This window comes from Oncorhynchus keta, chromosome 30 (assembly GCF_023373465.1).
Source record: "Oncorhynchus keta strain PuntledgeMale-10-30-2019 chromosome 30, Oket_V2, whole genome shotgun sequence".
In the NCBI taxonomy this organism is placed as follows: Eukaryota; Metazoa; Chordata; class Actinopteri; order Salmoniformes; family Salmonidae; genus Oncorhynchus; species Oncorhynchus keta.
Genome location: NC_068450.1, coordinates 28,294,716 through 28,308,762, shown reverse-complemented (window position 1 = coordinate 28,308,762; position 14,047 = coordinate 28,294,716). Strand labels below are relative to the sequence as shown.

Genomic DNA, 14,047 nt, shown 5'->3' with positions numbered 1-14,047 from the left:
TTAAAGTACAAAAGGGAAACTAAATCAACATAAATATGGGTTGTATTTACACTGATTGCCCTTGTAGTAACAGGTCACAAATCTTGTTGATGTGATGTCACACTGTGGTATTTCACCCAGTAGATATGGGAGTTTATCAAAATTGGGTTTGTTTTCAAATTCTTTGTGGATCTGTGTAATCTGAGTGGATCTGTGTAATATGTGTCTCTAATATGGTCATACATTTGGCAGGAGGTTAGGAAGTGCAGCTCAGTTTCCACCTCATTTTGAGGGCAGTGTGCACATAGCCCATCTTCTCTTTAAGAGCCAGGTCTGCCTACGGCGGCATCTCTCAATAGCAAGGCTATGCTCACTGAGTCTATCTCTCTCGCTCTTTCTCTCTCTCTGCAGGGTGACCGGGGGACGATGGGGAAGAGAGGTCTGAAGGGCGGGAAGGGGGAGCAGGGTCCTCCTGGACTGGACCAGCCCTGTCCTGTGGTATGTCAACCTTCACCTTTCATCCATGACCGTATGGACATTTGATCCAGACTGGATAAACTATTTAACCACTTTGTGTTTTTTTCATCTCTATTTCTATGATTTCCAATGGATGTTTTCGTCTGTCTGTGGGAGGGATGTATGTTCAGAGTATGTGTAACAGTGGGTTGGCTCTTGCTGACAGGGTTCTAATGGGACTAAAGGACTTTCTGATGAAGGGGTACAGTCCACCCCTCCTCCTCTTCCTCCTTCTGGCCCTGAGCCCCCCTGTCCTTTGGTACAGTATCTTTCCCTGTTACCACCTTTCGACCTCTTTTCACCTTTTTGCGTCTGCCTGTTCCGTCACTCTATCCCATGCACTGTTTCCCTTAGTCTGTTGTTCCATGTGTGTTTTATCTCTGAAATCTGTAATCTCCTAACATCAGCAGGCTGGATTGTCACAAGAATCTTAAAATCAACATGTTTTATTATGAAAATGATGCAGAGTTGTGTTGTGGTCTGGATGTGGTTGTCAGTGTGCTGACTGCATGTGGTATGGTAAAGTTCTTTGGTGTTTTCACCCCACATGACATGAAACTGCACCACTAACCACCCCTCCCTTGTTCTGTTACCACTAGGGGCAAGATGGACTGCCCATACCAGGATGTTGGCACAAGGTGAGTGGGGATTTGAATGTCCAGTGTGGCTTAATACCTGCCTGGGTAATATGCAGTACATTCATTAATACCTGCCTGAGTAGTATGTAGTACATTCATTAATACCTGCCTGAGTAGTATGTAGTACATTCATTAATACCTGCCTGAGTAGTATGTAATACATTCATTAATACCTGCCTGAGTAGTATGTAGTACATTCATTAATACCTGCCTGAGTAATATGTAGTACGTTAATTAATACCTGCCTGAGTAGTATGTAGTACATTCATTAATACCTGCCTGAGTAGTATGTAGTACATTCATTAATACCTGCCTGAGTAATATGTAGCATGTTCATTAATACATGCCTGAGTAGTATGTAGTACATTCATTAATACCTGCCTGAGTAATATGTACTACATTCATTAATACCTGCCTGAGTAGTATGTAGTACATTCATTAATACCTGCCTGAGTAATATGTACTACATTCATTAATACATGCCTGAGTAGTATGTAGTACATTCATTAATACATGCCTGAGTAGTATGTAGTACATTCATTAATACCTGCCTGAGTAATATGTAGTACATTCATTAATACCTGCCTGAGTAATATGTAGTACATTCATTAATACCTGCCTGAGTAGTATATAGTACATTCATTAATACCTGCCTGAGTAGTATATAGTACATTCATTAATACCTGCCTGAGTAGTATATAGTACATTCATTAATACCTGCCTGAGTAGTATGTAGTACATTCATTAATACCTGCCTGAGTAGTATATAGTACATTCATTAATACCTGCCTGAGTAGTATATAGTACATTCATTAATACCTGCCTGAGTAGTATGTAGTACATTCATTAATACCTGCCTGAGTAGTATGTAGTACATTCATTAATACCTGCCTGAGTAGTATGTAGTACATTCATTAATACCTGCCTGAGTAATATGTAGTACATTCATTAATACCTGCCTGAGTAGTATGTAGTACATTCATTAATACCTGCCTGAGTAGTATGTAGTACATTCATTAATACCTGCCTGAGTAGTATGTAGTACATTCATTAATACCTGCCTGAGTAGTATGTAGTACATTCATTAATACCTGCCTGAGTAGTATGTAGTACATTCATTAATACCTGCCTGAGTAATATGTAGTACATTCATTAATACCTGCCTGAGTAATATGTAGTACATTCATTTGCAACCAAATGCAATATGATGAGAGAACATTGTCAATCAAACCAGAATTTCAAGATAAACAGTGAACAATGCAATGATCATCCCCTAATTCAGATTATTTTACTGTACCAATTAGCATGTATTAAGCCCAATAAATAAATATGATTGGGGTATGATTATAACACGTATGTTATATAATAATCCTCTTAAGAGTATGATTAGGAGTAAGTACAAAGCATGTATTATAGAGCCCTAGTGACTTTGCTAACGTTAGTAACCTTTGTGTTGTTCTTGATCTGTGACCTCTTGACCTTGACCCCCACTATAATCCCTGCTTTCCTTCTCTTGCAGTGATGACTAACATCAAGCGTGGCCACTGTACATATTGATATGGTATATATTGCAACTGAATAGTACATTGCTTTTTTGTTATTTTTTGCCTTTTTATGGAAACGTTTTATATAATATATTGAGCTTCTTCTTTTTTTTAATCATGGACGTTATTTTGAATCAACAGTATTAACCAGACTGGATATGTCTATCGATACAGATATTTTTTGTACACCTTTAGATGTGAAGTAAAATGTAGTAAATGGAACACAGCCACCTTGGAGCAACATCGGGTACGAGAAATATAGGAGCAAACAGACTTCTAACCTAACAGACAGACAGACTGATGGGCGGATGGACGGACAGACACACGTGTTGCTGGAGGGTTGATGAATAGGGAGAGTGGGTAATGACTGCCTTACTAATGGAGTATCGTCTGCCCTGTTGCTGCCTGGCCCTGTTGCTGCCTGGCCCTGTTGCTGCTTGACCCTGTTGCTGCCTGACCCTGTTGCTGCCTGGCCCTGTTGCTGCCTGGCCCTGTTGCTGCCTGGGGGTGTGTGCTTGCTCCACCCTGCTCGATCCCATGGATGGACAGACCTCCTGGTGTGATAGACAGAGGAGTGTAGTCAGTGCTCTCTTCTCCTCTCTCTGTTTTTGAAAGGAGGAGATAGAAGCTCAAACGCAAATGTCTCACTCTCTCTCAGCCCTGAGGGGAGAGCAGGTCTGGAGGACAGAGAGAAGACGCGGGACAGACAGACATGAGGGCACAAAGGACAGACAACCTCTAGAGAGTGACGGAACGGTTCTGTGCCATTCACTTCTATTCGGAATACTGAGATCCTGTGTTATGGAAATACACCAGGAGAGGGCGACACAGAACACTGCATTACCACTTTCACTTGAAGTGATCTCACCCATAAATTGTAGTTGTGGTTTTCATCACACTCACTGTTGGTTCTGGGCTACAGAGGCAAGGATTTACCTATGATGTCACATAATAATAATAATAATAATAGTGGTAGTAGTAATACAATTCTGTGGATATGATGAAAGTGTATTTATGACATCTTTTATTTTGTGTTTCCATTTAAAATGCATGATCAACATAAGTCACAGCAATATATAGCATCATGAAAACCTCTCCCATACCAGCACACTAAGGCAATAAGTTACTAAGGTATGTCGTTTGCGAAGAGAAATCTTTAAGTCTCTAACAGTCTTTCCATTTACGTGTGGCTTACTGGCAGTGATAGCAAGTGTGATGCTTTCTTTTATTCTAGTTGAGTTACATTTGCATTCCTGTGCATGGACGTGTTTGTATAATATATACTGAGTTCATTGTGTTAAATTCAAATTCAGAACTGGAGCAATTTGCAGTATTCCCAAATATGCAGTATTCCATCAATGAAGTTGAACAAACGGTTTGAATATGAAGTCATTTTGTGATTAATTTGGCTTTTATCAGACATAAGTCGATTAGAAATATCACATCAGTATTTTCTGACAGTGTTGACAGTACAGTTTTGAAGTATATTGAAGGATTATCACTTAACCTTAGCTAAAAAAACACATTTAGATTAAATACTGTTTTCTGAACAACAGTATGGATTCTTGCTGCTGACATAAAATGTTATTGTTTGTTTGTTTGTTTGTTTTTCTTAGCCAAAGTCATTGATTTAACAATAGTTGTATTCATTGGTACACATTGGCACACCTTGACAAAAAGGTAGTCATTGTTGGTTGGTTTAACTATACCTACTTGTTTTTTTATACATTATCACATCATGAAAGACAGATTTTGATCTCTTTTCATTTGACGGTTTTATTCGGATTTACATTTTTCTTTCTAACTTTATGGATTGTCTTTTGGAGATCTATCTTCTTGGTGCTCGATCACTCTGTGTTTAGTCTTCTTGTATGGTTCTTTATCAACCCTACACACACACACACACACACACACACACACACACACACACACACACACACACACACACACACACACATACACATACACATACACACACACACACACCATTTCAATGTCAACAGCACATGACTGATATAAGGAGCTTATAACTTGTGAGTTTCATTATACTACATTTATGCTATGAAATGTATGACTATGGAAGTTAATAAGTCATTATTTCATTATATTGTACTTTACTAATGCACAAGTTTCAGAATTTTCATTCACAATGTGTTATTTCCAACTGGGATGTGGTGATCAATCATATTTGTTTCCTTTTTCATTCTCATTTAGTATTGGGCATACTGTATGCAGCAATGTGCCTACCTTAAAGGTAATTTAGTATTGGACATACTGTATGCAGCAATGTGCCTACCTTAAAGGTAATTTAGTATTGGGCATACTGTATGCAGCAATGTGCCTTCCATAAAGGTAATTTAGTATTGGACATACTGTATGCAGCAATGTGCCTTCCATAAAGGTAATTTAGTATTGGACATACTGTATGCAGCAATGTGCCTTCCATAAAGGTAATTAGGTATTGGACATACTGTATGCAGCAATGTGCCTTCCATAAAGGTAATTTAGTATTGGACATACTGTATGCAGCAATGTGCCTTCCATAAAGGTAATTTAGTATTGGACATACTGTATGCAGCAATGTGCCTTCCATAAAGGTAATTAGGTATTGGACATACTGTATGCAGCAATGTGCCTTCCATAAAGGTAATTTAGTATTGGACATACTGTATGCAGCAATGTGCCTTCCTTAAAGTGCAATTCCAGCGCTTTTCAACCTAATGTTCATTATCTCCAGCACAATGCCAGTGTCTACATATGTGAAAACAGCGCATTTCTACGTTTTGTAGAAAAAAATATAAAGCAAAAAATGTCTACCCGATGACACATTTTAAAAACAATGATATTCAAACACTATGAGATTCGCTACTTTTAATATCACAGAGCACCTTTCTTCTCATCTTTCTTTTTTCACCTTTCTTCTTTTAAGCACCTGTAAAAAAAAGATATATCTAGCTTAAACAGATGTATTTTGACTCCAGGGAGTCTTTGTAACCACATATCATAGAAACACACTGTTTTCACATATGTAGACACTGATATGGTACTGGAGATAATGAATAAGGTTGAAATGTGGTGGAATTGCCCTTTAACAAACTGATGTTTCTCTGCAATATTACATGTGTTTATTTCTTTGGCAGATATCATCGGTTTTTATTTTTTTAAGTAATATTTGCCATCCATTATTGACACAATGTCTGAGGACAGTTTGGCGTGTTTCATAAAAAGAATTAGATGAATTAGAGTTTGTTAATTTGGTTGTGTATTTGGTCGTAAAATAATTAAGCTATTTTTGTCACCGCTATCGTTATCTCTTTATTATTCCAAATCTGGTCAACTCAACATGTAGACTGAAATAAACTCTGTAAAATATACTGTTACCTTCTTGAATATATTCTGGTCATTTGTTCTAAACCATTTTCTGCAATTATATTCCAATGAAATCTCAGAACTAAAAGTTATTTTATAATCTCACAAAGGCTGACTGTCTCCACATCGATCAGTTCAGTTACCCTCCTTTTGCTATAAAAGTAGGCTATATAGGTTTATAATTAGGAGGAATATGTATTTTGCATTAGGAAATTATAGGACTACTACATTATTCAGAGCAGAGGACCATAACACATTCTAACTGCAATCATTAGACCTACTAATAACCATGACTCTAACATGACCTTTTTTAAAAGGAGGAGCATGTCCGCCTAAATTGAAAAATGTAGGCACACACAAGGAAATTTAGGAGCACATTGACAACTATTTGAGGTATTAAAGAATCTTTAAAGTTTCTAGGCACACTGGTGCTCCTAAATTAAAATACCAGGTCGCTTAGCAAAATATTTTTGGCATACACAAGTAAAATGGTCTCACTGTTGAGCCCTGATAGTTGCTGATTGCCTATTTCATGTCACACCTTTACAGCCTTTACATTTATGTAACTGTAATACATTTATGGGAGCACTTTTTGACATTATCACCATCCATATCATGATTGCTACTTTCAATGATTTCTACCTATTCAAATGATGTGTTATAAAAAAAATGATAAATGCATACATTTCATGTGATTTGATATGTAAAAACATTGACTGTATGCTTTAAATTATAGCTTTGTAATGGTCTCTTCAACCTTGCAAATAATATTATTATACTACTGTTTCACATGAACAGTACAATCCAGGTAAAAACTCAAATCGGCACACGGGCAGGAAGGGGTTGGAACTGTTCTCCCAGTGTACTCTGCGCGCGATCGCCCCCTCAAATGTTCTGCATCCGGGTCAGAACTTCCTCTTTCTCTGTGCCTAAATGTGAGAGGATCTAGGGAAACCTAGCCCTCAAACTAATCTAAATCCATCCTTAAAAAAGGCACACTAAAACGTCGCCAAAATGACCGAGCAGATGACAGTAAGGGGGACCCTAAAGGGGCATAATGGTTGGGTCACCCAGATCGCCACTACCCCTCAGTTTCCTGATATGATTCTGTCTGCATCCCGAGGTAAGCACTTCTCCGCCCGCTACGATGGACGACAATATGGCTAACACCTAGCATGTTAGCCTTGGGTTGTTTAAATTTGTGTAGTCGCGACTGCTTGAACAGTCTGAGTCATATAAAGTGAGATCAATCTAGGCGGCACATTGTACTAAGCAAGTTGTGCTTCAAAAACATGATGGCTTGTGGATAAACTGCTCTCCAACTAAGTTTTCCGTCCGACTACTTGCTAGCTAGCCCTTGGCAGCAAACGTCAACTTTGCTGACATCCACGTGCACCGCCAAGTGGCAAAAATGTTCAGGAGACCATTTTATGAAACCTGCGTTTCTAGACCTGCTATTCTAATTGTAACTAACATAGAAACCGATGACATGTTCCTGATTGAAACTTGTATGAATTTACGTGGCTGTCAGTGAAGGCAACATACCGGTAGTCGGCTGGCTAGGTATCTACTTGGCTAGCTTTTCATACATCGCTAACGTTACCTAGTAGTACAATTGAAATGGTTATGCTGCTTCTGTCAACATCCTGTTACGTTAGCCAACTAGTTAGGCCTACCTATAGTTTTGAAAATAACAACACTACCTCTAAAGACACTAACCCCTGTTCAACTGTTTTCGCTCCCGTTTAATGACTTAATCAGCATTATTGTTATTTTTCCAGACAAGTCTATCATCATGTGGAAGTTGACCCGTGATGAGACCAACTATGGCATCCCCCAACGCGCCCTAAAGGGACACTCTCACTTTGTGAGTGACGTTGTCATCTCCTCGGACGGACAGTTCGCTCTGTCTGGGTCCTGGGATGGAACCCTCCGTCTGTGGGACCTCACCACGTAAGTCTAGAGACCGGTGGGTTGGTGGGGTGATGGTTCAACTTCATTTAGGGTTTTCCCTGAACAACACATGGGTCATTCCTGTCCCTGAGGGCTACATTGTGTGCAGGCAGTTGTTCTAGTTGCAGTTTAACCGCTGACTCAAATGATTTTGCTCTAAACTATAGACCAGGATTAGTTTATAATTTGTTACTGCGGAGTTGGAACAAAACCCTCTGTAGGTAGACAGAGAGTCCAAATGCTGGTTCCAACGTGGTGATGAAACTTCCAATGCCAACTGTATCTCTGTGATGATAAAGAGGCTGTTTCTGAACGCAACCTGCTCTTACCTGTGAAAGATTAGACATGGCTATGTATGTATGTATGTATGTATGTATGTATGTATGTATGTAATGTGCTGCCTAAGTTTCTCTAGTGTTGACCTGAACAACACCATTAGATGTTATTAGTCATCTGTAGCATGGGCCTTTCAGTGCTGTGCTCTACCTTCCAGTGGTACCACCACCCGCCGCTTTGTGGGTCACACCAAGGACGTCCTGAGCGTGGCTTTCTCTGCTGACAACCGCCAGATCGTGTCTGGTTCCCGGGACAAGACCATCAAGCTGTGGAACACCCTTGGAGTCTGCAAGTACACCATCCAGGATGAGAGTCACTCTGAGTGGGTTTCCTGCGTGCGCTTCTCCCCCAACAGCAGCAACCCCATCATTGTATCCTGTGGTTGGGACAAGATGGTCAAGGTACAGACGACCGTGTACATCACTTGTGACTCACTAGGATAGTGAGATGCGTTCCTTATTGAACTAAGCTGAGATTTTTAGGTACTTAAGGAGGGGTTTGGTTGCTGTAGATGTAGTAAAATCAAGCTTTAAGGATAAATAGTGCTTTCTTGCCCTATGACTACGATGTTAAGTTTTATCACCTGAGCCTCGGATCTGACAAGTCCTGCAATGATGATGGGTACTGGACCTAGACTGCACATTCATCCAATGTTTGTAACACTTAATGGTTGAAACACCTAGACTACATTTCCCTTAATGTACCCTGACATGCGGTCTCCCCCACCCCTTTCTGTTTCTAGGTGTGGAACCTGGCCAACTGCAAGCTGAAGACTAACCACATTGGCCACACTGGCTACCTGAACACGGTGACCGTCTCTCCCGATGGCTCCCTCTGCGCTTCTGGTGGAAAGGTATGATGAAAGCATTTTACCAATATTTACTATTACAATATAGATTTAAACAGTTCACCAACAGTTCTACCCTTGCTTGGTCAATGTGACCAGGTTAAATTGATGCACCGTTCAGTGGTATGAATTGGAGTAATTGAGAAGTAGCAGAGAGAAATGTGCTGGTTTCAAAGTAATGATGGATTCTCATTCTCTGTTTCACTATGATGATAAAGAGGCTGTTTCTGAATGAAACCAGCACTTTCGAGAGTTCATTCACACCTGTCCACTGAGATTTGTCATGAAGGGCTCTTGTTGATAGCCTGTCTCCCCAATGAATGACCATGGACTCAATACTTGATTTCATGTCAGTTACCATTTAAAGCTAGCATGCATGTTTAATTTGCACCTTCCATTTGGCAGACCTTTGACCCTGAGCCCCATTCTCTCCTATAGGACGGTCAGGCCATGCTGTGGGACCTCAATGAGGGCAAGCACCTGTACACCCTAGATAGTGGTGACAACATCAACGCCCTCTGCTTCAGCCCCAACCGATACTGGCTCTGCGCCGCCACCGGCCCAAGCATCAAGATCTGGGTAAGACTCAAACTCCCAGAACACATCAGCACTGGTGGTGCTGTTCAAATCTAATTTTATTTGTCACGTGTGCTGAATACAACCGGTATAGATAGACCTTAGCATGAAATGCTTATTTACAAGCCCATAACTCTATGAATGCACCAATTTGTAAGTCGCTCTGGATAAGAGCGTCTGCTAAATGACTTAAATGTAATGTAAATGTATATATTCTTTAAGAAAATGTTTCCTAAATAAACTAACACTAATGAGGCTATGTACAGGGGTACTGAGTCGATGTGTGGGAGTACAGGTTAGTAAAGGTAATTTGTACATGTAGGTAGGGGTAAGGTGATTATGCATAGATAAAGAGTTTGGTGTTGTCTTTATTCATACTTTGTCAAGGGGCGATGATGGAAATTCCAATGCCATCTTATGTCTATGATGATAAAGAGGCTGTTTCTGAGCTCTGCTAACTGTCATTTCTGTAACATCTGGATTTTCGGCTCTGAGAATGTGATTACCATGTTCACGTCGTTTAAATAGGAGTTGGTCCAAACCCATGCCTCCATCAATTCTGTTGTCATGTTAATCTCCCCTCCCTTCAGGATCTGGAGGGTAAGATCATTGTGGATGAGCTAAGACAGGAGGTGATCAGCACCAACAGCAAGGCCGAGCCCCCACAGTGCACCTCTCTGGCCTGGTCTGCTGACGGACAGGTATGATATGTCCATTTGCATCACATCCCACAGAACTTTATTAGAACCCTGGGTGGACTTCTAGAACAGGGCCATGTTAGAAAGCTGTGTCAGTTGGATTTATTTTTAGCCTTGCCCTGTGATTATAAAGTGACATTTCTTGCCTGAGCTTAGGCTCTGACGACAAGTCCTGCAATAATGATGGGTACAGGAACGACTACATATTCATGTCCCTTAACACTTGGAATGGTTAAAAACACATACTCTTGATTAATTTTCATATCTTTTTAGTTTTGCATTTTCATAGTTTCTTATCTCTCAACAGACCCTGTTTGCTGGCTACACCGATAACCTGATCCGAGTGTGGCAGGTTACCATCGGAACCCGATAAGGACCTTTTCACAGATTCAGTGATGAATAAAATACAGTTTTAAATTAACTTTGTTGAAATCGTTTGTACAATTTGATGCAGGCATGTTTATATTTTGTAATAACTGGGTTTTGGTTCTGTATTGGCTGCAACAAATTTAGACAACCTGGGATATAGTTCATAAGATTGGTAACTTCATCTGGCTCATTTTGTCAAACTTCTTACTGTAAATGCTGTATAAATCATTGGTCACTGTCCACACATTCATGGTAGTTATGCTGAGCCTTTGGTCGTGTCTATACTTTACACTTACATGCGACTTAGGCTATCAGAATTCTAGGATCGCATTGAAAAGACTGGTCGAGACGCACAAGTCGCTTTGTGGTCTGTTCAGATCTTGCTGACCACTTCCGGAGGTGGTCTTGGGATTCTGCCTACCAGAAACGCATGCAGTTGGCTACGTCATCGGCACTCCTCCCACCTGTCTCGAACTTGGAACGGGGCACCTGTTCATAATGTTAGGAAATACCTACCTGTGAGGAACTTGTTTGGTGGCATCATGCTCGCTAGTATTTAGAAAAACAATTTTGTTTGGCTGGAGTTTTGCTAAACAGTTTGCTATTTCTTTAGAGCTACTTGCTGGGTTAGTTGGCTACTGCCATCAGTTGTGTTTATCATATTTTGCCTGTTCCGCCGTTTGCAGAATACATACTGGTATTTTGAATATAGCGCAGGAGAAAGGAATCCGGACACTTAAGTGTAGGTGCATGGTGCGTTCGGAATTCCATGATAAAACACCGAATATTAAACTGCATGAACTGTGAAGTCTAGGCATGGCCTGTTTCTCCACGGACTTATGAAAGTTGTCCAAATCCTTTCCCGTAGAAGGGTATCCTAGCAACAATGCGAACGACGTCGATGTGAATGAACTTGCCTCTGAAAAGGTTTGTATATCCAGCAGGGTTGGGGGTTTTTTGTAAAAAATATTTAACATAGGTAACTTTTCTCCTCAGGCTGATGTTTCTGCTTTGAGCGCTTGTTAACTTGCCAAGCGTCCTTATCCCATTTAGAATCTAACATACGGTATGTAGCTAAATTGGCTAGCTGACGTTCGCATCAGACTGCCAGGTTTTGACATTGAGCCAAACCTAGCCCAGCCGACCGCAAGATGACGCTGTTACTATTACGTCGTTGGTCATTTTAAAATGAATAATGGCGCCATCTTGCGTTGGTGCTGGTTGGGCTACAACTAAACCAGACTGTCAGCTTCAGACAATAAACAATGTTTTGATTTGACCTTTAACAGATTCAAATCCAGCTATTGCAAAGTGTTGAAGTTAATTCCAACGTCCCCTATCCATGTTTTGATTTTGTCAAGATTGTTTACAAGCGCTATCGTTATGGATTATGAAACTCCAAAGAATCAGATGCATTCTCGGATTTATGTGGAGAGAACTCTCGCGTTGATCAAACCTGATGCTATACACCAAGCTGAGGAGATTGAGGACATCATTCTCCGATCTGGGTTCACAATTTTACAGGTTGGTGTTAACTGTTTGAGACATGCAGTGACCATCCAGCTGGCAAGCAGTTTGTGTGACTCAATGTGTAAACACAAAGAGGGTGTACTTTCTCTTGGGTACTCTTCCTCTGGCCAGAGCAGAGGTTACTATTGAAAAGAGTAATCAGCCAAAGGGCATAGATGGAGGACTTAGGCAAAACAAACTTGATTGATTGGATTATTGGGTGTGGTGCGTTAGGTAGATCCCCAGTCGTGATCATGCAGGGTCAACGTCTGCCATGTACACTTGTCATTCATTGCTGTATGTGACAATGTGTGACTGTGTAACTGCTCTTTGACAGAAACGGAAGCTGCAGCTGAGTCCGGAGCAGTGCAGTGACTTCTATGCTGAGCAGTATGGGAAGCTGTTCTTCCCCAGCCTAACGGCCTTCATGAGCTCTGGACCCATCATCGCCCTAGCTCTGGCCAGAGACCAGGCTATCGCCCACTGGAAGACTATCATAGGACCTGTTAACTGCACCAAGGCCAGGGAGACTCACCCAGAATGGTCAGTCAGAAGGAAGAGGATTGTACAGATAGGTCAGAGCTACAAGTAGCTGCATTGCTCAAGGGCACAGTGACACATTTTCCATCTAGTCTGCTCTGGGATTCAAACCAGCAACCTTTTGGTTACTGGTCCAATGCTCTTAAAAATGTTGTCCATCCAGTTCAAATACCGGTAGGCCTAGTTATTTTATTACTAATGCCTACCGACTGCATATATGCATACCAGTACAGAGTGATTGTACATGTGCTCAATCAATACTGTATGTGTACTACACAATACTGTATGTGTTCCCTGTATGACTCAGCACTTCTACTGTAAGCTAACATGTGCATCTTGTATCTCTCCCCAAGTCTGCGAGCCAAGTACGGAACCTCTGACCTGAGGAATGCAGTGCACGGCAGCGACTCATTCTCCTCAGCCGAGAAAGAGATCAAGTTCATGTTTCCCAACTGTGAGTTAAACACACACACACACACATTGAATATTTACTTTTCTTCAGCACCTGTGATTACTTTTATTTTATCGAAGGTAATCCATTTAATACAAGTTCTTACATTGACAATGACAACCTGAGTTATAGTGCATGGAGTGTCATACACACACACAGACAGTACAACAGTTAAATAGAAGTTGGAGGGGGTTTTCTCTCTGCTCAGTGTGTGTTATACCCTTTTGATTTCCTCTCTGATACACCCGTGTGTCGGTCCCTCCCTCTCTTTGTCCAGCTGTGATCGAGCCCATCCCCATGGGAGAGGCAGCCAAAGACTACCTGGGCAGGTTTGTGAGCCCCACGCTGCTCAGCGGACTCACTGAGCTCTGCAAACAGAAGCCTGTCGACCCCTTTGTAAGTATCAGGGTGGAATGAGAAATGTGGGCATTCAAATATGCACTATGAACATTAGTACACGTTACATTTGCTTTTTTTCATCTGAATCAACTAATTCAGTTATTTGTGGGGGGGTTTTCCCCCCCCGAAGACTTGGTTGGCAGATTGGCTGATCAGAAATAATCCCAACAAACCTCAAATATTTGATGGGGCAACAGGGGAGGAAGCAGCATAAACACAGATACCGGAAAACACCATCTGCCTTTACCAGTTAAATCCATGTTCAAGAAGCTGTTACATAAAATCCTGTGATGAAATAAAGAATGATATTTTGACAACCGGAA

General features: G+C 40.9%; 3 protein-coding genes and 1 long non-coding RNA gene across 4 annotated transcripts in view; 3 read left to right on the top strand and 1 right to left on the bottom strand.

The window, feature by feature from the left end:
- The window catches only part of LOC118363365 (collagen alpha-1(XXIII) chain-like), a 76,932-nt gene extending 73,497 nt beyond the window's left edge, over window positions 1-3,435 (top strand). Inside the window, exons 22-25 of the mRNA XM_052488103.1 lie at window positions 391-477; window positions 662-754; window positions 1,095-1,133; window positions 2,653-3,435. Coding sequence (XP_052344063.1) covers window positions 391-477; window positions 662-754; window positions 1,095-1,133; window positions 2,653-2,655 — 222 coding nt within the window. The 3' untranslated portion in view covers window positions 2,656-3,435. The remainder of the gene's footprint in view (window positions 1-390; window positions 478-661; window positions 755-1,094; window positions 1,134-2,652) is intronic.
- Window positions 1,145-2,645, bottom strand: LOC127913968 (uncharacterized). The gene is made up of 3 exons (XR_008087437.1): window positions 2,089-2,645; window positions 1,375-1,884; window positions 1,145-1,272 (listed from the first exon to the last, which is right to left on the bottom strand). It is a non-coding gene; the product is annotated as an uncharacterized LOC127913968 (long non-coding RNA).
- A 3,466-nt stretch (window positions 3,436-6,901) lies between the features above and the next one.
- rack1 (receptor for activated C kinase 1) lies at window positions 6,902-10,877 on the top strand. Its single transcript, XM_035744112.1, has 7 exons — window positions 6,902-7,169; window positions 7,828-7,999; window positions 8,493-8,736; window positions 9,078-9,188; window positions 9,621-9,761; window positions 10,349-10,459; window positions 10,764-10,877. Exons 1-7 carry the CDS (start codon window positions 7,061-7,063, stop codon window positions 10,827-10,829), a joined length of 954 nt encoding a protein of 317 aa, XP_035600005.1. The 5' UTR covers window positions 6,902-7,060; the 3' UTR covers window positions 10,830-10,877.
- Window positions 10,878-11,015: 138 nt separating this feature from the next.
- Window positions 11,016-14,047, top strand: nme5 (NME/NM23 family member 5). Its single transcript, XM_035744115.2, has 6 exons — window positions 11,016-11,752; window positions 12,187-12,349; window positions 12,672-12,877; window positions 13,228-13,328; window positions 13,603-13,721; window positions 13,855-14,047. Exons 1-6 carry the CDS (start codon window positions 11,733-11,735, stop codon window positions 13,936-13,938), a joined length of 693 nt encoding a protein of 230 aa, XP_035600008.1. The 5' UTR covers window positions 11,016-11,732; the 3' UTR covers window positions 13,939-14,047.

What these genes read in the sequence shown, in the direction of transcription:
- rack1 (XM_035744112.1), top strand. Translation starts at nt 7,061, where the DNA reads ATGACCGAGCAGATGACAGTAAGGGGGACCCTAAAGGGGCATAATGGT. An exon ending in CGTCTGTGGGACCTCACCAC is followed by an intron (nt 8,000 to 8,492) that starts GTAAGTCTAGAG and finishes TCTACCTTCCAG; the next exon opens with TGGTACCACCACCCGCCGCT. An exon ending in TCTGCGCTTCTGGTGGAAAG is followed by an intron (nt 9,189 to 9,620) that starts GTATGATGAAAG and finishes TCTCTCCTATAG; the next exon opens with GACGGTCAGGCCATGCTGTG.
- nme5 (XM_035744115.2), top strand. Translation starts at nt 11,733, where the DNA reads ATGAACTTGCCTCTGAAAAG. An exon ending in CTGGGTTCACAATTTTACAG is followed by an intron (nt 12,350 to 12,671) that starts GTTGGTGTTAAC and finishes GCTCTTTGACAG; the next exon opens with AAACGGAAGCTGCAGCTGAG. An exon ending in AGAAGCCTGTCGACCCCTTT is followed by an intron (nt 13,722 to 13,854) that starts GTAAGTATCAGG and finishes CCCCCCCCGAAG; the next exon opens with ACTTGGTTGGCAGATTGGCT.